This window comes from Pomacea canaliculata, linkage group LG9 (assembly GCF_003073045.1).
Source record: "Pomacea canaliculata isolate SZHN2017 linkage group LG9, ASM307304v1, whole genome shotgun sequence".
Lineage (NCBI taxonomy): Eukaryota > Metazoa > Mollusca > Gastropoda > Architaenioglossa > Ampullariidae > Pomacea > Pomacea canaliculata.
The window spans coordinates 10,737,933-10,761,985 of NC_037598.1; the positions used below are offsets into that span (position 1 = coordinate 10,737,933).

Below are 24,053 nucleotides of genomic sequence, written 5' to 3' on the forward strand. Positions count from 1 at the left end.
CTTTGACACCTACGTCATCATCCGTCACCTGGCGATAAGAGAGTCGTCTGCTTCTGGCAATTGTATTACATCTTCAAAAATGAATTGGATCGGAGGGGCAAAAAGTAGAATAAAACTTCATGGAGATCAGCGCCTGCAGAAGGTCAGTAGAAGCATCTTCTGCAGCAAACAAAATGTGGCTACAGAAAAAACAGCTTAAAGGGATTAATGCAATTGCACTTTTCATAGTACAGATCATCGATATTCATATAAGTATATATTGTATAAACTATGAACATGTACAAGTTTTTGGTAGAAACTGAACAGAAAGGTTTAAAGCTGTTGATATTTCAAACAGGAGTTCTTTGAGAAGAAAAAACTGAACCTTAAATGTGAAAAACTATTAAAACAATCAGTTTGTAAAACTCCAGCAACTAGAAAAAAACATGTAAGTCAAGACCTCCTTGCACTTCATACAGTCAGCAAAGCAAGTGCGACTGGTAGGTATTCACATTCCCTGTTTTCAGTTTTTGTGCATAATTGTTTCAGTGAATCAATATTTTTAAAGACATGCATGTGTATTATGTAGTGTCACTAAAGTAAAACCATTAATAATTCTAATCAAAGTATTTAAAAGAATGAGTGTGAATTGAGCATTTTATTTATATATATATAGATATTCATTAATAAATTAAAGAGAAATGTCATAACAGGACTAAAAATCTTACAGGTGTAAAGTCAAGACAAACCAGTGTGAAGGAGGTGAAATTTGACATACGGCAGTCACACAATGCTGTTAGGTTTCTCGACAAAGTAAATCATGGAAACATCGTCAGAGCTACAGCAAAAAAATTTGACAGAGTTGAACTCCCATTTTCACCTACTCCCATACCATCTAAGATTGATCTGGAATTTGAGCCCTCTTGGTATTATTAATTTTGAAACGAAAGCATTCACTTATTCTTTACTTTGTGCATGTAATTGTGGATTTTAAAAATCTAATAGAATTAGAGCTACTGGAATCAGAAACCGCCTGATATTAATTTAAAATAATAATAAAATGTGTGTAATCTATCTGATGGGAGATATAAATTTGTTTCATAGAATATGCCTATTGGTGTGATCTCCATAATTGATGAACTCAATCTGGTTTTTATGACACAAAATTAGATCAAGGACAGTCAGTATAACTGGAAACTGAAAGTACATAAAATTTTGAAATTTATCAGCAAACTTTTATCAAAGGAGTTCAAACCATCTGTAATGAATAAACTTGTCAAATTTGTTTCTGCAAAGTTTATTCTGGCAAATAAAACTACTATTATTAGCATCCTATATGCACAGTTTGTCAGGTGTGTGCAAAACTTGTACTACCTATGCATGTCCATAGGTTTGTGTATATTATTTATCCAAACAGAAACTGATTTTGACCTCTTTAACCTTTAACATTACAAAACCTGAAGAAAGAGGTTAGCTTCTTAAATTGTTTGGTTCTTGATTTTATTTGGTTTCAACCATGAAAAATGTTTTTCAGCAGTATACCAAGCACATCATCCAGGCCATTACTAAAACAGCAACATGACTCTATCACAGACTGGATGAATAAAGGAGTTACCTCAAAGAATTACAATCAGCATCCAGGATTGGTGGGTTATAGTTTCTTCTTTTTTTTTTACCCACCATTACTGCTACTTTTCCTGTAATTTAATCTCTGCATGTGGCATCTCTTTACAGGCCTGGCTGCCTTGCCATGATATATACTAATTATAGTTGCTGGCTTGGAGTAAAACACCCATTCCCCACACCCATTCCCCCCACCCATCTCTGTAATTTAAGAAATCTTAGATGTTAAATTGTATTTTTTTATTATTATTATTATTCCCTTATGCCCCCAGTGGAGGATAGGGGTTCTACGCCATCAGATCCAGTTCTGATCATGCCTCTCCAGTTGGGTCCATGTCATGCCAGCTGCCTCCACCTCACTGTGTAGCGATCTCTTCCATCTCTTTCTGGGTCTCCCAATCCTGCGCTGCCCCTGTGGGTTCAGATCCACATAGAAGGACTGACTTTACATTTGCATTGAAGATGCGGATCTTGGAGTGTAGAGATAAAGCCTTGGAGTTCCAGACAGGTTGTAGTACTGCTACTCCTTGTGTGAGGTCACTGCCATTCCGCCTGTTCTCACAAGTAGCTTGGTGCCATAGCTCTTCATTTCCTGGTTTACCTGAGCTTATTTCCCTTTCATATAGGGTTTTGATGTTCCAGGTCCCCATCCTGATTTTTGCCTTAACCGTGAGAAGGTGGGTTGGCGAGGTGACTTCTGAAGGGTTTCACCAGCACACATCATAGGCCCTTCTGAAAAGGGATCTTCCCATCCAGGGTCTGGTTGTGTTTGTGTTGTATTTGCAGTTTCTGTAGCAGGGGTTTTTCTTCTACAGGGTGGGGTTGCTAGCCCCACGCCCAACCCTCCTTCATCTGGGCTTCAGACTGTTAGGTTCCCCGGGGGGTTTCCAGGCAGAGTTGTTAAATTGTATAATCACCATAAAACTCATACATTTTACCAGCGCACAAAGGCAAAGACACACATTTTGCTAATTTATTTCCATAGTATTTAATTCATGTTTTGTTTTGAATTTGACCTGAAGAGGAATTACCTGTTTGTAGTTTCAGGATATCCCACAGCAGCTGCCAAGCAGAGACCAAGCACCTAAGAATCAAAAGTTATCACATTTTGCTTCTTCATCTCTGTTAACTGAAAATCAACAGGAAAAGCATGCTGTGAAATGCTTGTCCAAAGATGAGAGCTATTGGATACCAGAGGATTTTCAAAAGAGTCCATCTGATATTACTCACTGCCAAGACCAGTTAGACACTGCAGATGACTTTTCTCTATCAGGCAGAAATTTCTCAAGCCAAAAATGTACTCAGGCATGTTTTCCCAAATCATCTGTAGTTCAGCCAACAGATCAGTTTTATGATACCATTATGTTTAGTCGTAGAGAAATTGAGAGAGATAACAAAATAAGTACACCAGTCTTTGAAAACAGCATTTTGGACAACAAACTTAACAGGAGAAAAGTGAACCCTTCATCATCATGGTCTTTACACTTGGAAGCTGTATATGACAAACTTAATTCCAAAGAAGAAGTTGCAAGTTCTGATGATTTTAAGTTTTCAATGAGGCCTCTATTTGACAATAAATCAGCATTATGGAAGCCATTTTCTGCTGTTTGCAATGAAGACAAGAACAGTTACAGGCTTTACAATGAAGTGGATGATCAGTGCTTGAACAGGTAATGTGTGGTGTGAATTTGTATAGCCTGAGGAGCATTGGTGCAAATTATTAACACTCTGGTCCTGTATCACAATTATAGTCTTTCTATCACCTTTAGTCACTTTATATTCATGCAAAAGTGGTCAGCATTATCCAACAAATAGTCATGATCTGGTGAGTTTATATTTGGCCAAAGGTTTGCATGTTAATTCCACATGTATGCATGCTAGAAAATTATAAATGGTAAATTGTGTTTTGTGCTATTGATTTCAAATAGGAGGGAATGGGATTAGAGGGGGACGAGTAAGTGCTGTGAGACTGAACTGTCATATTTTTTAAAGAAAGACTAAATGTGGATTGGTTAACATTGATGACTGCTTTTAAGCAAGAGTTATAGGATGTTATATATAGTCTCCCTTTGTTCCGATGAGCCTTTTTCTTACAAAATGTTCTGAAGGAACACCACTGGAAACTTTTAGAGCATCCAGCTGGTTAGTATTATATTTCTTAAAGGGGAGAAAGCTTGACCTGACAATCACATACTTAAGTATTTAAATGAGCTTATCTCATCACAAATGTGTTGTTGATAAAAGTACAGTTTCATAAACATTGCTGACATTGTTATGTTTCGCAGTTCTTCCGCTGTCACTAACTCGGGTACTACAGGTCACCATTATGTCAACTTGGAGGACATATTTATTCACCAGACATCATATCCAAAGCTAGATACATCAAATAAATTACATTTAGTTACAAATTCATCTGCTGCAAGAAATGATCAGGTTGACTTGGGAGAGCTCTGTCTACCACATTCTGCATGTCTAGGGAAAGAAGTATCCTGTTCAGCAAGTCAGACGTATATGTTTGGTATGACCTCCTCCTAACACTATTTATTATAGTTTAAGCTGTACAAATCATCCTAACCTGCATAGATAGTGATTTCCTTTTGCAATAATTTCCTTTTTATAATTGAAGAACAATACCAAGACATATAATTGTTCCTAAAAATTATTTTTCACCATCCAGTTACCATTTAAATTTTCAATGGAGGGATTGTAATGGATGTAAGTTATGTTTCAGGGAAATTTTATCATGATATAACTGATGAGAAATACTAGCTGAATGTTTTGTCATATTTGTCATTGTTCCATTATTTAATATAGACTTGAGAATGTAAATGCAAAAAAGGTATTAGTATATTATTATAATATATGGTATAATATTATTAGTATAATATACTAGTACCTTTTTTCACATTTACACTCTCGAGTCTATATATTGCAGATTTAACCAGCTTTTATAAGTAAATTTATCAAAGTTACAACTAAATCTTTAAGTTGCTGGTGGATGACTTGCTGCATATTTTTGTAACACCAAAGGGCAAAGTTCTGATATCAAGAGAGGTAGCTTAAAGCTGAGCCATCAATCTTTGAATCTTAATGCAATCCTTGACACAGGAGTCTGTAAGGAGTGGTGAGTCGTTTTCTCTTGCTGTGCAGTAGAAATTAATAAGAATACTTCAACTGTTGATTATTCACCTGCATTATTGTTTTAGTTGCTGCACTACTTGTTCGTTTGTACACTTATACTTGGTCTTTTCATCTGCATCACTTGCTTATTTGTAATTTCAGGAATTCCAAGGATAATCAGCATGGTGTTGATGTGCTGCTTGAGGTAGTCATCAGTAGAAATTTACCCTTTAGTTCTAAATGTTTTCAAGGATTTTAATGAGGAAAAATAATGATTGTTATAGAAATTGTTTTAAATGATTGCTGAGTACTAAACAGTATTTGCTTAATGTATATCTTTTTACATGGGTAGGTATAAATAAGATTTTTTATCTCTTTGATCTGGTGTTTATAGAGAGAAGACAAGTATGAAAGGTACATATGGTTAGCATATGGTTTGCATGGTCTGATTTCAAGAATAAATCAAATGAAAATATCTTTTTCCCTCCTCTCTCTTCACAATTCAGAGGGGTGGAGGGGGTAGGTTCTGAGATTTTTCTAACTGAATTTTACTGTTTCTGGTTTCCTCGTTAAAAAGCTGAGCCTCTACAAGTTTTAAGTTTGATCTTAGCTTTTAACTTTACATGCTTATATTTGTCTTTTATTCATCATCAGTACTGTTGTTTATCCTTCTCTCATTCATATGTTGTTTGCTTGTTTTTCTGTTCCTCATATGTTGTCCATATCTTGTTCTTGTTCTTAAGTGCTAAGAACATGCTCCATATGAATGTGAGTATGCGCTATTTAAATTTTGCATTTATTATTATTAATACAGCTCGGTGAACTAGAAAGAGATACTTTGTTCGACAATTCTGTGAAAGACACTGGCTGTGCTACAATGACGCAATATTCTCCACAGAGTCCAGAGCATGTTGATGTCATTTCAGCACAAGAAGAGGTACGCAAGATATTATTTGCAGTTGTTCTGTAGATTACAGGGTATCTTTTAAGATCAGGGCTCAATTTTATATGGTGGGTCAAGAAAGTTATGCTATAATGTTTACACCAAATATTCAACTTACATAGTCTATAATTTTTATAACTGGGATATAATTTGTTGATTTATTGATTTTTTAAAATAAACTTCTCATTTTATTTTGTGGACCTGCAAAACAATCTATTTAATTTATGTCTACAAGAGTGTTTTTGCAATTAACATATTTATTTATTAGCATCCAACAAAATGTAAAAGGTGATTGATTCTGCAGGGGTCAGTAAACATCGCATCAGATGTGGAAAATGCTGTTCAGGAAGCAGTTGAGAAAATGGTCCATCATGTTGTGCTCCTGGAGAGTCAAAGCATCATGAAGGACAGTGTGAGTTTTGGATATGAAGATTCCAACGCCCCATCATTCTCAGACTCTCATTTTATGAGTGAATGCAAGAGTTTGCAGACAATTAGAGGTGGAGATGAAAAGACAACTGTCTCTGTCCCTGTTCAAACAGACTGGAGCCTGATGGGCTTTCAGACTAATCATATGCCAGATCTGTGCAGCAAACAGTTCGCAGACAAGGGAGTGCAATGGGAGCCTCCATCACCACAGACAGATAGAAAACAAGAATTATTGGCCTTGACAGACACCATACAGACCAGTGAAACAGAGTTTACTGAGACTAATGATTGTCAAAAATCCAAAGACGTCTGTTCAAGTACTGTTCAGAGTAGGAACACCTCACAGAAATCAGGTACTCATTATTCACTTAGATCCAAGAGCAGAAATAGGTAATTGAAAACAGCAGCAAATTCAAAACACAGATTGATACATTTATTGTTCATATGCTAAAGAACTGAAAAAAGGCATTAAATTTATTTTCCTTGGGAAAGATGTTTGCATGGAGGTGGGCATCAACTTCTTTGAAGCTAATTGTTGAACGTTCATTCTTCTAGTAGCAGACAAATATTAATTAAGTGGTCTCTATACATATGTTTTCTATCTTTTTTGTGCTGCTTGAATACAGTTTAAAGCATTACTGTTCTCCATAGAAGCTTGTTAATAAAACTTTGATCAGTTCATAAAAGAAATAAAGCATTTTGCATTATTCAGATTCATCCCATCCTCAGGATTTAGGGTTTAATGTGTTATACATAATGTTTATGTGTCTATTTTGAGGGATATCTTTTAAGTCTTGGGTTGTTTTGCCATTTTTCAATACCATTTTTACTTCTCTTTTCCTTTTTGTCTAGTGGTTTCCCTATGAGTCTCATGTACTTTTTATGGCATCCATGTGTTTTCAGCATTTTGTGTTGCTAGGGCTCTTCTTCTGTTTTGTTGTTCACGTTTGTTAGGCACCAGTAACATTTAATTAACTGGTTTGATAATTTGGCCTCTTTTTGCCGTGAGGTGGCGTCTGATAACTACTACGGCATAGAGCACCGACAACCAACAAACTATAGTTTAATTAGTGCTCAGACAACCAACAAATTATCTTAACTAATGCCCAGAAAAAGTCAAACCTCACCTTTCCCTAAAGAGAAAATGACTGTTTTATAACGCTCCGACAATTAAGGAGGCCATGTTCCTGCTTAGCTGCAGTTTTTCAGTCTTCAAGTGTAACAACACTTGGATCGCTGCTCTCTCTCTCTATCGCAAACATGCAGATAATGCACAAACTATGTACTCCAGATCGACGAGCAAATGTATTCTTCCCGAACTGTGACATTAAAACACATCGCCGGTCTCAATCAACACACATCAGTTTTGTTTGTTTTGTGTGCATATACAAAAAACGCACGATAGTTACTAATGCTCTTTTATATATATATGTCGACCTTATGTCACAAACATGGAATCGTTACAACAAAAATACATGTCGGTCCATATTCTGTTATACACAAGCCTTTGTAAGAAAACACCACCAGGCCCTAGGGAAAGAGCTATTGCTTTACTTTGCATTTGATTCAGTCTCATCATGTCTAAGTTGGTTGTGATGCACCACTCACTGTTCCATTCAAATGCCATGCTATTGAAAACATGATGACTAGAAAGCTAAACTTGCCGTTAACTTTTTAAGACAATGGGAACGATAAAATTCATCATTCGTAAATGAAATTCATGGGCTTGGAATGAGTAATGCTGTTTCTAAAGAAGCATATTTGTTTGGTAAAATATTTAATTATTGAGTCCGTTATGTAATGTCCGTTGTCAAAGATATTGCATGTATGACTTTTACTTTTGAGTTTGATAGAAGAGGTCTACTTGTAAAGATGGTCAATCAATCTCGGCTTCGCTTGTAGTCAAAGCGAAGATAATTATCAACAATCCGAACACAAACCTCATACATCTGGTCCAATATTTGTGTCAATGACATCAATCAGTACATACTTGACTTGGGCAATCTTTCAAACCCAAGCGAAAAATTCAATCACCACACCAGCTGATATCCTGGCAGTGCTAGTAGATGACCCGCCGGCCAGTGGCTCTCCAGTCCCTGTAAAGCTATTTCTCCTTTTTCCTTCCAGAATCTCTTCAAGAAATAAAAATACTTATTATTTAACCTGACGCACAAAATCGTTCACACAAAAATACCGTCCCGGCAATAACACAATCCAGTAGAGAAGAAGAGACATAATTGCAGCAAGTTAACAGGCAAAAAAACCTGTCTTGATAAAGTCGATCAAAATATACAATGTAAAAGTACAAAATGCATCAAACACAACATAGGCCTGATTGTGGCCAGACCAAAACTTTAACAAAGAACACAGACATAGAGCAGCTTGGACAGGGGCTTTGCCGCACGAATATTTGCCAAGCTTCTGTGATTCCACTTCCCTGCTCACACCTGCTGCTGATTGGGTTTTACGGGCGTTGGCATCTTCTTCCTCAAATAAAAACTCTGACACCTATGTTATACCACCTTACCTTGCATTCTTCCTTTAGGAGTCGGGTACATAGTAAGCAGCTAGCATCTATAGCTTAGATGACAGTCGCCTAAAATACAAACAAATTAGCAGTTTAGCTGACTGTCAGGCGTTAGCTGTCCAACTAGCTGCGTACTCTGAATTCCACCTTTCTTCCATGACTACTAGTCCAAAGGCTATGACATCATTGTAGCCGGTCTGTGCAATTCTCTTCAAGCGGTGAACGAATTGGCATAGTTCTTTTTTCAGCTGCGGTTGCCTCGAGACTTTTGTTTGTCCATCTTAAATAAGCATTTCGTCCGTGTTTGACAACAGATGAAAATCCTGGCACCAAAGTAAACCCAATGGCAATATCAAAACAACAACAAAAGTGAAGTCATGAGAGTTAAGCACGTTAACATATTTGAACAAGCCATTAAAGACGAATATTAGTAGAATAATATGTACTGTTAATTAAAGCGAATGGCATTTTTAAGTTTTATTGGGTCTGTCTCCTCTTTTGGCTGACCTTAAATGCGTTCTCGGAATTTTCATCTCATCTTATCATCAATTTTCATCTTATTTATTATACTCAATAGAACCAGATCCTTTAGCAGATTGCCACTTTTTGTTATCATTGAACCGTATGAAATCGGAGGAAAAATGATAAATAATAATTTATAATTGAAGATCAGGGGGAATTTTCGTGGGAAAAAATGTTACATTTTCAAAAAGAAGCTTTAGAGAAAAAGGCTCATTAGGGCATTATTCGGTAGGTAATGTAAGCATTGTGTGTGTATGTGCTCGCTTTATCATTAGTATTACCACAGTTTCCGTTTAAAAGACTGATGACAGTGATGTGACAAATGAGAAATATCTCCAGGGCAATTTAACAGTTCTCTGTTCCATCAGCCAACAAAACATCTGGGTATATGATGCAGCTTTGCCACTGTACAGAAGCTGCTAACGCTAACACTAATGTTAGCAGCTAATGACTAGCCCGTTAGAAGTCTGTACATATCCAGGTAACATGGAAACTTGATTGCCAACATACAAAAGTCGACTCACAACGAATTACGAAATATAGTTTTGATCTTTTGTCGTGACGACGTTCAATGCTATTGAGGACGAATCACATAGTGTCATTATCAAAACAGATGCGCCATCCATATGTGTATTTACAGAGCTTAATTTGTTTTTAATAACACGTGATAAATATTGTCTAAGTCTAATGTTGCTATTTCAAACACTATGCCATTCCCATCTTTTCAACGTCAACTTTGTTTAATCCCCTTGCCTGATTTTTTTTTTCTGTTGCTGCTTCCCATCTCCTGACCCCATCACCCCCATTTTTTTGTCCCTTCAATAACTTCTATTGTTCTGTCACTAGGCAGCCCAGTGATGTTGGCACCAGCAAGTGCGACCTCAAAATAAAACAGTTTGTCAACACGGATGGCAGAGCACTAAGCTATACTTCTCAAGCGCTTAGACAACAGGGTTCTAAATCAGATTACTCTCCAGACTACCGCCTGCCGTTTGGAATCTGAGCTTGCCCATTTCCATAACAGCACACAGGTCAATCACTGCACCCCACTGGCGAATTCTTTGTCAGACCCCTGGCATGGAGCGACCACCAGGTTCTGAACAGCAGAACAGGTTTTTTTTATTATTATTATTATTGATGCGTCAGGAGGGTCTAGAGAGATGTGGTCACCGAGTTCTCCCGTAAGTGTCAGCTGACCTCATTCTGGTGAATCCAGTTCAGATTCACGTCCGTCGCGATTGAGCCCTCGTATGTGAACGTACTGCACAGTCTTGATGTTGTAGTTGATAGGTGCTCCGCTGTCACCTATCCAGGGCCTTGCAAACAGGCCCTCCAGCTCTTCTAGACTGCGTCCTTTTGTTTCTGGCAGAATCAGCGCCAGCAAGATGGCTCCAGCGAAAGCCATGCAGGCATACATCCAGAATGTTCCTTAAAAAAAGAAAATGTAAGAATTTTCAGGACGCTATAAACAGGAATAAGTTAAGGGGCCCAAATAAAAAAAAGAGAGAGGATATAAGTTCAGGATGCAATTCCAGAATGTTATTTAAAATATTTTTTTAAAATGTTTCTAAAATATCAAATACTATTCTTGGAGATTTTGCTTTGGAAATATCTATCGCCTCCATCTCATTTCCCTTCGCTGAAACCTTGCTTCTAAGGAAGAAACACATGGGATATATATATTATACAAACACGTGGCATTAAACCTAGACAAGAATGTGTTAAAAAGAAACATCAGCAATTGTGCAAACCATATCTGGTGAGTGCCTCAGTAAGACTTATGAAGGACATGGAGACTGCCAGGTTACAGGTCCAGTTGGTGAATGTGGACACGGAATTGCCCGTGCTACGAGCCCACAGTGGGTAGATCTCCGAGTTGATAGTCCAGGGCATGGGACCCATGCCTGCCACACAATAAACAGAAAAATACACATTCGGTGAAACTGTGAAGTCTATAACAACTCTTCAGCAACTCTAGCTGGGCAGCTTCAAAGTTGGAAAATAAAATTAACCAAAGAAGTCTTTTTGTGGGACACATTGCGGCGGCTAAAACGAAAAGTAAGCAAGGACATTCATCTTCAACACACCTGGAGCGAAGAAGACCAGGTAGAGAACAAGGCCAACCATAGGCATCCACGAATATGGCGTGGGACAGTAGTCGTAGGCCCAGGTGAGGGGATTGGGCAGGTAGCTGCTGTTGCAGCGTCCTGTGGTGGCCATCCAAGGGTTGTCGTAGCTGGTTGGCAAGCAGCTGGCGTTGGCAACGGCATCCTCCAGGTCGATGTAGCAGTAGCCACAGTCCAGGTCTTGCCGGCAGTCGTTGCATGACCTATATGACCCGTATCCCAAAATATACGATAAAGGAAAGGAAAAGTGTTGGGGGGATAATATAGTTGTATTAAGTATATTTTAATGTGATATCGATACCGTGCAATGGTTTATATTTAACTTAATTAGCACACAAAATCTGCATACCTACGAATATAAAACTTATTTGGATTACTGGCTGTGAACGATTCCTGACAAATTTTAGCTCGTTACAACTCTTACTTGGTTCTTAATACATTTTTTAAGGTCTTTACATTCCTTTAGTACACAGTTAACGGCGCTCGTCTGCAATGCAATTAGTAGCGAAAATTTCCATTGTAGATGTATGCTCACAATGAGCAAACATTACAGTTGTAAATTAACCGTATTTATAACTGCCACAGTATAATGAAAACATTGTTGCTGAACATTCGCATCAAAAGATTTATGACTACTAAATTATTAATTAAAACCTGTTCTGAGCAGGATAATCACTGCAATGTTTCTTGCATAATCCTTAGGTTGCATCGGTATATCTCTCATTGTTTGTTTGTGTGTGTGCTCGCGCGTTTGTGCTCCTGCGTATGTATTCGATCTTTCCCGATAAACTCTCTTGAGAACAAAGCTGACCTGTATCGAGAACACTGCGAATCCATGACGACAGGCTCCAGATAGTCCACAGGGGGGGTGTTAAGGGCAGACAGGTGGAACCCGACCGCCAACCACGCCAGACTGACGATCGCGCCTGCAATGAGATACTCGACACTTAGAGGTCTGCATTGAAGACCTCGACAACTCGTTTCCACACACTGTGTAAATGGTGGCCTCGAGACAAGAGCAATTATCTCGCCTCACCCTCAGACAAATGTTTTGCTAACCGAGGTTTATAAAATCAATGTTTTCCTTCTCAGTGGTTCTTCGCGGCTGTTGGCTACAGACAACCATCGAGACAGAGCGAACAGAAAAAGCCAAATACAGACCAGATTAACGTTTATTAAATAAATGGAAAAGAACTTAAGAAACTTTGCACATAAAGGTTTAAAATAAGAGATAAACACAGAGAGAGAGACGGAGACAGGCTTAAGGTTGGGTGTAGACACCAAGAGATGGACACACTTTCAATTACATGGAATAAATTTGATTTGCATGCTACCCATAATCTGCTTGCATTTCTCTCGCAGCTGGCACCATCATGATACGTTTATACAGGAAACAATATATTGTCTACTATAAACGCATTACTCGTGTTCGCCTGTTTGCATGGTCTGGTGATAAAGTGAATCACAGAATCCTAGAGGAGAAAGTAATTCAATATTTGCATTTCACCAGACGTCCGGGTAGGATATACGCTGACATTCTGTTGGGAAAGGGGGTAGAAGGAATGGATTTTGATGTTTCTCAGTATTTTCTTTACATTTGTTCTTTTCTTTTTTTTTTATCTTCTTGGTGCCTTTATTTTTTCTTTCTTTTGTTTTATCCTTTCACTCTATGTATTTTTCCAAATCATCTTTTCTTGTTGTCCTCTTTGCATTTATTTGTTTGTACTTATTGTCATTTTTACGACGATGTTTATTTTCCAAAACTATACATTATTCAAAATTATTTCTAAGAAGGATTAACTTGTTTATTTGGAACTATTCCTCAGCTGAATACGTAAGACACAGGTGTCAATCAAATCTTTAAATAAAACACAGCACACTCCTAGTGTCCACAAATAAGAAGTGAAATCAAAAAAAAAAAAATCTTAACCACATCCACCCACCGTCGACCTCTCCGAAATTTAAAGACAGATCAAACATTTTTTTAAAAGAATATTTTTGTAAAGCACTCTACTGATGTTGTGAACATTTTCTGTAATGTATGATCGATCTTGGAGGACACCAGCGGAATTTACAGCGATGATGGAGGGAAAGTGTGTTTCTTTACACAAATCAACATGTCGAAATATCACACGCAAACGTCTCCGAGAACTGTTTCCAAGGAAACGCCACGTTTGCTTTAAAAGTCAAATGTGTGAAGCAGTGTTAGAGGGAAAAATGAGTGCACGATGATTCTTGATGTTTTCCATCTTTCCCCAAGACTAACCCATGAGGCTGCCCAGGGTCAAGGGTCGCCTGCCGATGCGCTCAACGAGGTACAGGCCGACCACCGTGAACAGGAAGTTGACAGCTGAGGTGACGGCAGACAACCAGATGGCAGCCTCATCGCTTTTCACGCCTGACATGCGGATGATGGTGGCACTGTAGTACCTGTAACCACAACCCACGGCAATATCAACTGATAATAAAATAGTCAAATAAAAAAATAATAAAAGCTACAGAAAGGAGATATTTTATTATTATCATTATTATTGACGCCCACCCACTACCATTTATCACCTTCCTTTCCACAGAAGAAAATCCCCACTAGGTGGCAGCAGTTTACAAATCCAATCTCAATACAAAGCAAGCCAGACTGACATGACTGTGTTGATGCCAGCGAATTGCTGGATGACCTGCAGGCTGCAGCCCACCAGGAGAGAGCGCCGCACGGCAGGGATCTGCAGCATCTGGATGATGACTGGCTTGCGGCCTGTGAACACGCAATAGACGCATCAGATGACAGTGGGACCAGAAGAAATCGGGTAGAAATGAGGTGGACCGTATCGTAATCTGAGGGTAACTAGGTCCTGATTGCTGGGTGTAATCGTTAGCTTATTCTGCACGTGCTGCTCTTCCCTTGCAATCGTTGGTTGTTTTACGAGGATCAGGCGTACTTTATCTTATCTTTCTAACTCACCGTCTGTTCGTCAGTCACTGTCGGTCTGTTATTTCTCTGTTTCTGCCTGACCCTAACCCCCGCTTGTATTACCTGTCGCCTAGTTTATTGCGATGTAGCCGACACCAGTGGTTGTTGCATCCTAACTTACCCCTCGCCTCCTCCTCCTGCTGGATCTCTCGACAAGTCTGTTTGATCTGTTCGTACTCCTCCTCGATGTCCAGCATTCCCCGCATGGACTGCAGCGCCCGCCTGGCTTTCTCCTCTTGACCCTGGCAGATGAGCCACCGCGGACTCTCCGGCATGAAGAGGAAGCCTACAAACTGTACTAAGGAGGGGATGCCCCCCATACCCAGCATGTATCTGTAAAATAATGAAAATACAACCTTGTGATGAAGTTGCATACGTTGCACAACATAAATTGATTGTTGTCGATTTCTTTGCTGGGGATGCCAGCTAGTAAGACACACTGACTCACCCTGAACGCCTCTGAGCTTTGGGTTGGTATGAGGGTTTGACAAGTTTGACAACTTTGGTGATGATGCATCAGAAGAAAGAAAGAACAGCGAAAGAATAGTCTGTTAGCTTTGTTTTGACGATGTCCCACATTTAAACAATACTCTTGTTAGAAGCGAGAATCTCCTAAAGGACCTGATGAAGGAGACTTATGAGAAGGACCTGTGATGATGTAACCGGAGAGCTTGTTTCATAATACTGGGAAGAAACACAATGCACTCAGTGGAAAACATAAAAACAAAACATTTAAAGGACGTTGTGGGAGATGAAAATGCATTCGTAGCTCTGCCTTCATTGTTGAGCCAAAAAGAAAAAAACACCAACACCCACCCACTCACCCCATCACACACACATTTTAGAGGATTTGGGAGATTGGACTTAAATGCTTCTTCAGCCATATTCCCCAGAGCTCTCGTCCCCAGACGTTCCCTTGTGAAAATACTCGTGAAAAGAAAAGAGTCTCCGAAAAGGCGAGTTACAGGACGAGCTCTATCAGTTTACTGGATTGTCAGTTTACGAAAATAAAACAAGGGCATCACCCTGAAAAGAGTTTGCCAGGAAATGATGGTGTGAAAACGTCTGCATAATAAAAATGTTGATTCCGAGCTGTGCTCTAATACACACACGACAGGCGAATGTCAACAGACTCACCTCCAGCCGTCGTGTGCATCGTCTCCAAATATGCCATCGACGACATTGGCCATGAACTGACCGAAAGCGACCATGGCGATGTTGGTGGACACGAGTGTCCCACGGAGGTAAGATGGAGAACACTCAGCCAGGTACATTGGGATCGTGGTAGATGTCAGACCTGTCAGCCAGAAACAAATAAACATCAGTGAAAGGATAAATAAATATCAACGAATAAAGGAATATTAATGAAATGCAAAATGACTGTTAGTGAAGTTCTTAATGAACATCAGTGAAATGCAATATGAATACGAGTATTAGCGAAATGCCAAAATAACGATCAATAAAATGCAATAGGAACATTATCGAAATGCTAAAATAAAGATCAATAAAATGCAATAGGAATATTATCGAAATGCTAAATTAAAGATCAATAAAATGCAATGCGAATATTACGAAATGCTAAAGGAAGACCAGTAAAATGTTAAAAAAGAATTGGAAACGAAAAAGAGAATTTTTGCCTAATCCCAGTTCCATAGCAAAACGCTGGTATCACGATATTTCATGTGAACTAATATCTGGCTAAGCATACAACTTTGTTCTGTAAAAAAACATAGTAAACAATTTTTTCCATCTTCTGCGTTCCACCAGGGTCATCTTTGTCACGCACCTCAAATTTCGCAATTATCTTGCCTGTCTCTCTCGTCTCCCTTCCTCTTCAAATCAATATGGAAATTTTTTTCTAAACTTTTTCGTGCTAGTGAGTCGTAAATGCTGGTTCTCCCATTTCTCTGATCTTTCTATCGGTTTCCCATAACCGATGCACGTCACGACACTATCCAGTCAGATAAAAGATTTTCAAAAACTAAACATCAACATTACGGTTAAAGGAATTCTGTCCACGACACCATTAAAAAAAATAGTTTTAATACGATTATTTTAATCATTTTTATTATTAACACAATACTTGTTGTTGTTTTTTTTTCTTTGTACACCTTTCTTCGTGTAATCTGCTACAGACAATTTTAAATTATTCATGTCAATGGTTTTCACATTAATGAAAAAAACTTTTCTGGCTTATCTTGTGAAACACCAGTAGCCAGAAAGTGCGGGTAGAAAGACTCTGTAGTGCAGTATCATCAATAGGTAGAAGTACTTTCCATCATCATCATCATCATCAACAAACAACAACAACAACAACCGACTGCGCAACAACTAACCTTCCATCTCACTCCTGCTAAAGTGAAGACAAAGCCAAATCCCTCATCAATATTCCTCGTCCCCAACCCAACTCTAAAGTAGCCTCCCATCCATTTCTACGTCATTAAGACAGCTTGGACAATTTTTATGCATCCACTCATCTCCTCCCTACCCTACCCCACCTCACTTTCATCTTCCCGATTTTCTTTTTCTTCCTTCAACCGCACGAGTACGTACAGGCGTGCAATGTCGGAAGGCTGTTCTCGGAGTCAGAGGTCATGTCGTGTTTGAAGGAGAATTGGATTAGTGGTCTGGGATTTAGTGGTGCAAGCCTGCCCTAGCCCACTTCCATCGGCAGATTGCCACTAACCAAAGCCTGCCTGCTTTGGCCTGTAATGTAGTTTCTTAGTACAGAGCTTTCGAGAGTAATGCACTTGCCCGGGCGTTGGCTTGAAACAAGGACTTAACTTCAGAAGTGCACCGAGTGCATGGGCGTCACTGAGTTATGTTTCAGAAAAATAATCGAGGAAAATTTGTTGAAGTTGTAGATGTTTGTGCAAAACAACAAATGTGATAAATCATTCGTTGCTAAGGACAACAAGATTAAAGTATCCGTGTACAATCTTGACGTCTGTGATGTTGACTTCCTTCTCGCATGGTAATGTTAGTAGGTACCTATCTCGAGAACGAAAGGGGGGGTATTTATATATCAAAATATTTATAACTACTGTAGTAATAATAACAACCAGATATTTTTCCAGTCATTAGAACTACACTGCACCTTACTATGCCTTTAAACTCTGCAAACAGCAATTTGATGCGAGGTGCATTGGATGCCTACTCTAAAGGAAGGTGTCATGTGACTGTATCTAAACCCGTTTGACCCCACCCACCTGCTGAAAGTCACGCAAGACTGATTCGTGTTGAGAACCTAATCAGTGTTCGCAAAGCGGAGGAGAAATTTTTTTTTAAGCATTTGTCATTAATTAATTACCGTAAGTCATTGATTAAAGTGACTTCGTCGCTCAGTTTTGGACTTTATTTTTCCTTTCGGGTTCTGAGGGAGGCCAGACATTACAGCTTCATACTTAGACGCTTGCTGTCCATTATTAATAGGGAGGGTGTGGTTTCATTAGCTGAGGGAAGGTCTCAAAAGAACTATAAATAGACCTACAGGCGATGAATGGCCTGGGATTTCACCTGCAGGTCATAGATAAAAGGTTGTGAGAATGTCTGTGTATGGTTCGGCCCCTTTCGATCATCCATGGCTTGCACTAATCATGCATATCTCTTTTTTCTATAAGTGGAAAAGCCCATGGGGCTCGCTTGCTTGATGATATTTATAGCCGGTCTTTGAACTGATACGACGTACGAACTACTATGCAACGGGGCTCCAGGAGCAAACGTGTGGGTAGACTGAATCTCTGAAAAATGTTAATGACTGAAATAATGCTCACAAATATTTAATTGCTGTGTTAGGGTAGGCTGAGGATAAACGCTTCTTTAATGAGTAACAATATAAACATTTTAAAATCAGTCTCGAGGTTAGGCATTTGTATTTGATACAATGACACACACACACAAAATTATCTTAGAGACTCCGGTAATTTAAATAAGTTAAATAGTTAAATGTGTAGGTTTCTATAAAGAACTATTTGACATTTGGTGCACACGTAAACTCTTCTAGCAGGTCAAGGGTCATTGTTGAAACTTGAAGTATTGCCCCATGGAATGTTAATAGCCTCGTTATGCAATCAAACAGACTTTGGTATTCAAACTTCACTTTCTGGAATCTTCGTTTTCCCAAGAAAAGAACTGTCAAACTTATGTTTGAACACGTCGAGGAGCTCTTCCGCTAATGGATTCTGTAATAGCACTCGAAGATTGCAACGCTAAAACCTCCTGGTTCAAACACAAAATTCGACATTTTATTTTTACAGGTGGTGTAAACAACCGTACCAAAAACAAGTCGCTCATTAGCGAGCAAGACTCATTACAGAGAAAGTTTTCAGAAGGTAAATCAAGCTAACAGCCTCATAAGCCCAGCTTCTAGAAGAGAAACTTTTATGTGTAGGTCATCCGGGTTCTGAAACTGCCTGCAGACCGAAGCCAGGTGGTCCTTCAAAAACTCGGATTTCATTGAGATCTCTGTAATCGACCATCCAAACGTTTTAAAAGATTTTGGGCTTATGTTCCACGCTCTGTATCTCCAGTTCTATTTCAAGCAGGTAATTAGTTTCTGTAGGATTTTTTTTTTCTTTTATTTGCTGTATGTTGGCGCCCCTGTGGCGTCCGTACCGTCTGAACCAAAGTACTTCGATTCTAATTTGCTTTCAGCACCTAAAAAAAAGGTCTCTCCTTCTTGCCAGTAGGAGAGCTCATTCGATTGTTAAGAAGGATAATCGTAACAAATTTCGTTTGAAATTTCATCAACCCTTCATTGCCGACTCAGCTTCTTCCCACCCCAGTTAAATTCTACTTGGGGGACGGGAGTAGAATGTAGGAGATGTAGAGGAAGGGAAGTCGCAATCGATAAGCGGAGGAATCTTGTCGGAAAAAATTACCCTTCACATCCATGACAGTTGTCACAACCACACGGACCGTGCTCTTTCACATTCCACCCTGATCTGATTATCACTCCTCCCTTCGATACTAATACTTGCAAATCCATTTTAAGGCTTTGTCCAACACACACAGATAAAAGAAAAAAAAAGTCCAAACATTCTTCCAAACACGAGCCCGAAGCTTTCTCTCTTCTGTAAGTCCCTCGTAGACTAGGAGCTTAGATGAGATTGCATGTACACTCTCTTGTTGAGTCTGTCCCCGACCGAAAAATTTCCCCCGGGGTGGCGTTCTCGTGTCTGTCCTATAACCTGTGGTCGGCAGAGGGTCTAGCGACGGGTGGTCATCAAATATTCTGACCATGTAGCCGCACCCTGCGTTCTGTAAATACTCACTTTGGCCTTGCTGACTGCGAACACCATTATGATACACATGGGAATTAAAAAAAAAAAATACCCCCAGACTGTTTTACGTACCCTAATTATTTTCATCTCAAGGGTACGGTCCGGCGGGGTAACAATTCGGAGCACGACTGTTCGCTTGTGGTTCACACGGTGCTTTTGATTTGGTTCATTTTTCTCACCCATTCATTCTCCAAATAAAAATATATTTTTGTTACAAAAAATACCTAGATTTATATTTTTCCATATTGCTTATGTTGATTTAGAGTACTGTCGTTTGCATTTTACAGACACTTCGTTTCGGGTGTAAAACGAAGTAGTGCACATGCGAAAGTAGACCATTTTAAGATGCATGCGACCTATTTACTATTCATGAGCATCCTGGAAACTGGATAAAAGTTCATCCTGGTTGTTCTGGCCAGACTCCGGACAGGGCCAAAGCTCACTGTGTCATTCAGTTCAGGAAGTGCGAGTAAGCATCATAAGAAAACAGGTTAAAATCTAGGAGCTGTTGCTTTGAACACTGGTTTGTCACCAACTGTAATGATTTGATGCTGTTCTCATGAAGAGAGGATAATTCTTTGTCCAGAAGAAGCTAAGGGCAAAAGTATTGTCTCCAAAGTTAGAAAGTGGCCGCTAGACTCCGCGGATGCTGCTGTACCCCTGGGACTGTAGTTATAACCAGGGCCAACGATTTCCTTGGAGTAAAGTAACAGAAAGCAATATCTGAAGGGCATAGACAGTGCATCTCAGCTACGGAGGCAGGAAGTTTGTCTTTGATTTCCTGTTTAACCTTGGTCAACGACTTAATCTTATGAACACGACCTGTGGGTGATATTTGGTCGTAACAGCCAGTGACACGTGTTTGCCTGCTTGATGTCTCCGCAATGAGACAGTTTGAACTGTATATTGTAGGTATGCATGTCTAAGTAAATAATTCACCTTGCATTTGAACGTATGTGAGCAAACACACAAAGTCTCTCTCTCTCTCTCACACACACACATATACACATTGTCAAGTGAGCATACGTCTGTGTGTGCTTACAAAGAAATAAAAAAAAATTGAACCCAAAAAAAAAAGAAAGAAACCTGATTCGTTCAATACACCAAGGACCCTTTGGACAAGTGAGAAATGCTCGATTTCCGTCCTCCTATCCTCTGTAAAGTACTTGAAAACCCTTTCAAGACCGATAACCCCGATCACAAGCTCTCCCGCGACGCCATTCCTCCTTCTCGCTGTTCTCAAACCGCCAGTCTTCTCTCCTTCACATTCTCTTTGGCAGTGTCGGGCCCACTCCAGCCCCCGCCATATTGATTGAGGCTTCTCCAGTTCTCCAGCAGCCTCCTAAAGAGCTCGCGGTCAGTCGCCGCATCCTAGGCCCAGCTTTAGCGCTCAGCATCAGCTTCAACCCGCCTCGTGAGGAGCATGAAAAGTCCATCATTCAAAACCGCAATATACTCGGGAGACCTAGGTAGGATCTGTTTACTGTCGGTAATGGACCTTATTCACACAAGCGCCATCTTGAAACCAGAATGAGGCCGACTGGGCTGCTATATATAAAATTCAATCAAAATTGAAAATATATCAAAATTCCAGCCATTTGGATAAATTCTACCATCATTCTTACTGAAGACGAACTCAAATAAGACCTGTGAAACAAATTTTGAAAATTTTGAGAGCAAATAAACAGGAACTTCTTTAGTTAAAATAACATTACTTTTATTTATATCTTTTCATATTCTGTTTTCCTTCCTATACAGGTTAGTTGTAAAATAATAAAAAGAAACTAGGTAGTGGTCTTCTGCAATGACTCCACCAGTTCTTAGAATCAGGTTTGATACCATAAATAACAAAATTATAAACAAACTGTAGTAAGATGGCTCTGGCTATGATAGAAGCTGACTATAACCGCCATATTGGTACTCGTAAGGTACACATTCACACAAGCCCGCAAATCGTGAAAGAAAGAAAGAGTCCTTTTCTGGTGTTTTTGACAGGATGAATATTTACAAGACCAGTGTTGACGCCAAGCGAGGCACAAAAAAAAAAAAAAAAAATCTGCTCTGTTCGGCTCTCAGCCTCACGTGGGGCCAGGGGACGGTACTTCACAGGCTTCCGAAGACGGAGGTTGCCGCTCTTGGGTCTCGTTAATATGCTGTTGTCGTCAGACAGTGATGAAAACAGTCTGGCCTACTCTCTCAGTGAATGACACGAAGATCTGTCTCTCACTCCTAGACAAGGAGGCGCACCGAGGACCATAATAAACACGAGGACTTCAGAAGGTGAAGATCGAGTGTCCGGAAAACGGATCCTCTCACGAGGGCAGGAAGTCGTTAAGAGGACGACAAAGACACAAGACAAAGAACGAAAGGCTGATGAAGAAATGTAAAAATAAAGATAGACGAAACGTCGTGGTATCTATCTTCGATGATGGTCTTGACTCGTCAAAAATGTTGACGGCGCATGCGTCAGGTTAACCAGCAAGGTCACCCGGGCAACCAGACAACACCATCAAAGACAGACAAGTCTCCTGCTTCTGACCAGAATTTTTTTCAGGTATGCGAAGTGAAAAATGTATTCCAGGTTGCTGGGTGCTATCATCGAACCGTGGCTGGGCTGCTGCACCCTACCCCCTGGTTATGAAGTCTCTCCTTGGCAGACACACCAGGGATGAGAGAGATGTTGCAGTATTCTTTCTCCCTCACCGATCATATTACAGGGATCTCGTCCCTCCAAAAGACCTCGACTCCATAAATTATTCACAGACTCACACGCTGAATCTGAAAACGTAGGATTTTGTTCTGGTATTTAGCCTTAAGTTGAAACAAAACCAAACGGAAATAAACGAGAAAAAACTAGTGGAGGTGAGGTGGGAGCATCACTGGAGTTCTCCACAATCGTCTCTTGCCAAATATTTCGTTTTCTGCTCCTGCTGATTTCTCTCGAGTATTTCTCCTTGGTTACCGAGCTGTAAAGTTTCTCCCCCACCCATCCCTCCCTGAATCATAGTCTGGAGCCAGCATTTAGCATTGGGCCGGCAGAGGGCACCACGATCTCATGTCAGTGCCACCAGCAAAAGGCATTGTGCTGACCTCCATGACCCGTGCAATAACTTTAGATGCTCATCGATACAAATAGAAAGTCTGAAAAAAAGGAGCATTCGTGTAATATACATTGCTTACGATATAAATTCGCAAAAATGTTTGCAAAATTATTATTATTACAGGACTGAGAAACGTGGAATAATCCTGGAGTTATCCATCCATCTTCAATAATTTGTTTATTTGTTTCCAGAGAAATCAGCTCTTACACAACACAATCATGATTTCAACAAAAAGTTTGTTTTCAGGAATGTCCACTCCAGCCATGTTTTAATGTTGTGTCGTGACAGACATGCTGTACAGTATATTCCGCAAACCTTTGGGTTTCATTGCATGCTCTAGCTCTGAGATCGGCACTCTGGTCTGTGTCAAAATGGCTTCCAACGGCACAGACGCGGCTGGACGAGTAAACGAGGATTACATCCGCCGTGGGATCGAACTTTAACAGAGCCCCCTGCGACTTATGGGGTTTCTATGGGGACCCAAATGTCGAAATAAACATTTCAGGCACGTGTGGGTCTTCATGCAAACCGTCTCTTCGCCAAAGACATGAAACGCAGGGTCGCTCTTATTTCAATCTGTCATCATTATTGTCCTATCAGAAAATCAAGTTTTTCATTGATGCTGTCTGTGTGCTTGGGTTGGGTTTTTTCGTTAACAAAAAAAAAAAAAAAAAAAAAAAAAAAAGACTCACGCAACTCATAAAACGCTTCTGAAAACAAATTTGTTTTCGTGGTATAGAAATTAAAAACATGTTTCCGGAAGAGTTTTCATAACTTTTTTTCTGTCAGACAGTGAGATAGTGATTCGAAATACCGTTTATCCAAACAGTGACATCAAAAGGTAAATGATGAAGTTTGATTTAGACGAGGAAGAGGTAATATTGTGACATCCTGGAAAATATAAAGTGCGGTGTGATGAAGATTCACTGAAAATGTCTGAATAGCAGACACAGTGTGGAGGCGTCAGGGAGAAAGTCGGAATTTCTAACGTACTGAGCGATGGGATGAAGCGACATTAAAATCATCAGAGTCTCAAAAAAAAAATAATAATAAATAAAAAAATAAAAACCCACAGAGCGTTGTGGTGAGGAGTCTGGTTTGGAGAGGGGAGCGGACGCCAGAATAGCTGACGCCGATTCTCACGCCGCGAGAGTTGGACGAGAGCTGGGCGGACGTCAGACGGCGACAGGATCTGGCGGGAAGCTGACAAGGATTTTGCATTACGAAGAACATGGCGCGCCTCCGTTTCCAGCAAAAGGCAAAAGGCATCGGAAGCTTCCAGACCTCTGCTGGTGTGTCCTGTAGTCTGAGACTGATATGAAACAAATAACTCCTTCACGACATTTTTAGTTCTTTGCAGGCAAAGGGAGGGGAGAGCTACATGACCAGGACTTTTTTTTTGGTTTTGGAGTTGCAGTGTGATGGAAACTGCG

The 24,053-nt window shown here is 39.8% G+C and overlaps 2 protein-coding genes across 5 annotated transcripts in view; one reads left to right on the forward strand and one right to left on the reverse strand.

Annotated features, from left to right (window-relative positions):
- Positions 1-8: 8 nt before the first annotated feature.
- LOC112571872 lies at positions 9-10,123 on the forward strand. 4 transcript variants are annotated; one of them, XM_025251217.1, is made up of 11 exons: positions 20-142; positions 338-479; positions 710-905; positions 1,514-1,625; positions 2,644-3,272; positions 3,888-4,120; positions 4,633-4,726; positions 4,885-4,927; positions 5,537-5,659; positions 5,970-6,447; positions 9,990-10,123. In XM_025251217.1, the coding sequence occupies exons 1-11, from the start codon at positions 80-82 to the stop codon at positions 10,031-10,033; spliced, it is 2,157 nt and encodes a 718-aa protein (XP_025107002.1). In that variant the 5' UTR covers positions 20-79; the 3' UTR covers positions 10,034-10,123. The 4 variants fall into 4 exon arrangements, with proteins under 4 accessions (XP_025107004.1, XP_025107005.1, XP_025107002.1 ...); XM_025251218.1 differs by having other exon boundaries at positions 1,517-1,625; XM_025251219.1 differs by lacking the exons at positions 338-479; positions 710-905 and having other exon boundaries at positions 9-142.
- Positions 7,496-24,053, reverse strand: part of LOC112571874 (proton myo-inositol cotransporter-like) — a 46,017-nt gene continuing 29,459 nt past the window's right edge. The window contains 8 exon segments of the mRNA XM_025251221.1: positions 7,496-10,571; positions 10,895-11,047; positions 11,231-11,472; positions 12,081-12,195; positions 13,536-13,699; positions 13,910-14,021; positions 14,359-14,570; positions 15,375-15,534. Of these exon segments, the coding sequence (XP_025107006.1) occupies positions 10,342-10,571; positions 10,895-11,047; positions 11,231-11,472; positions 12,081-12,195; positions 13,536-13,699; positions 13,910-14,021; positions 14,359-14,570; positions 15,375-15,534 (1,388 nt within the window). The 3' untranslated portion in view covers positions 7,496-10,341.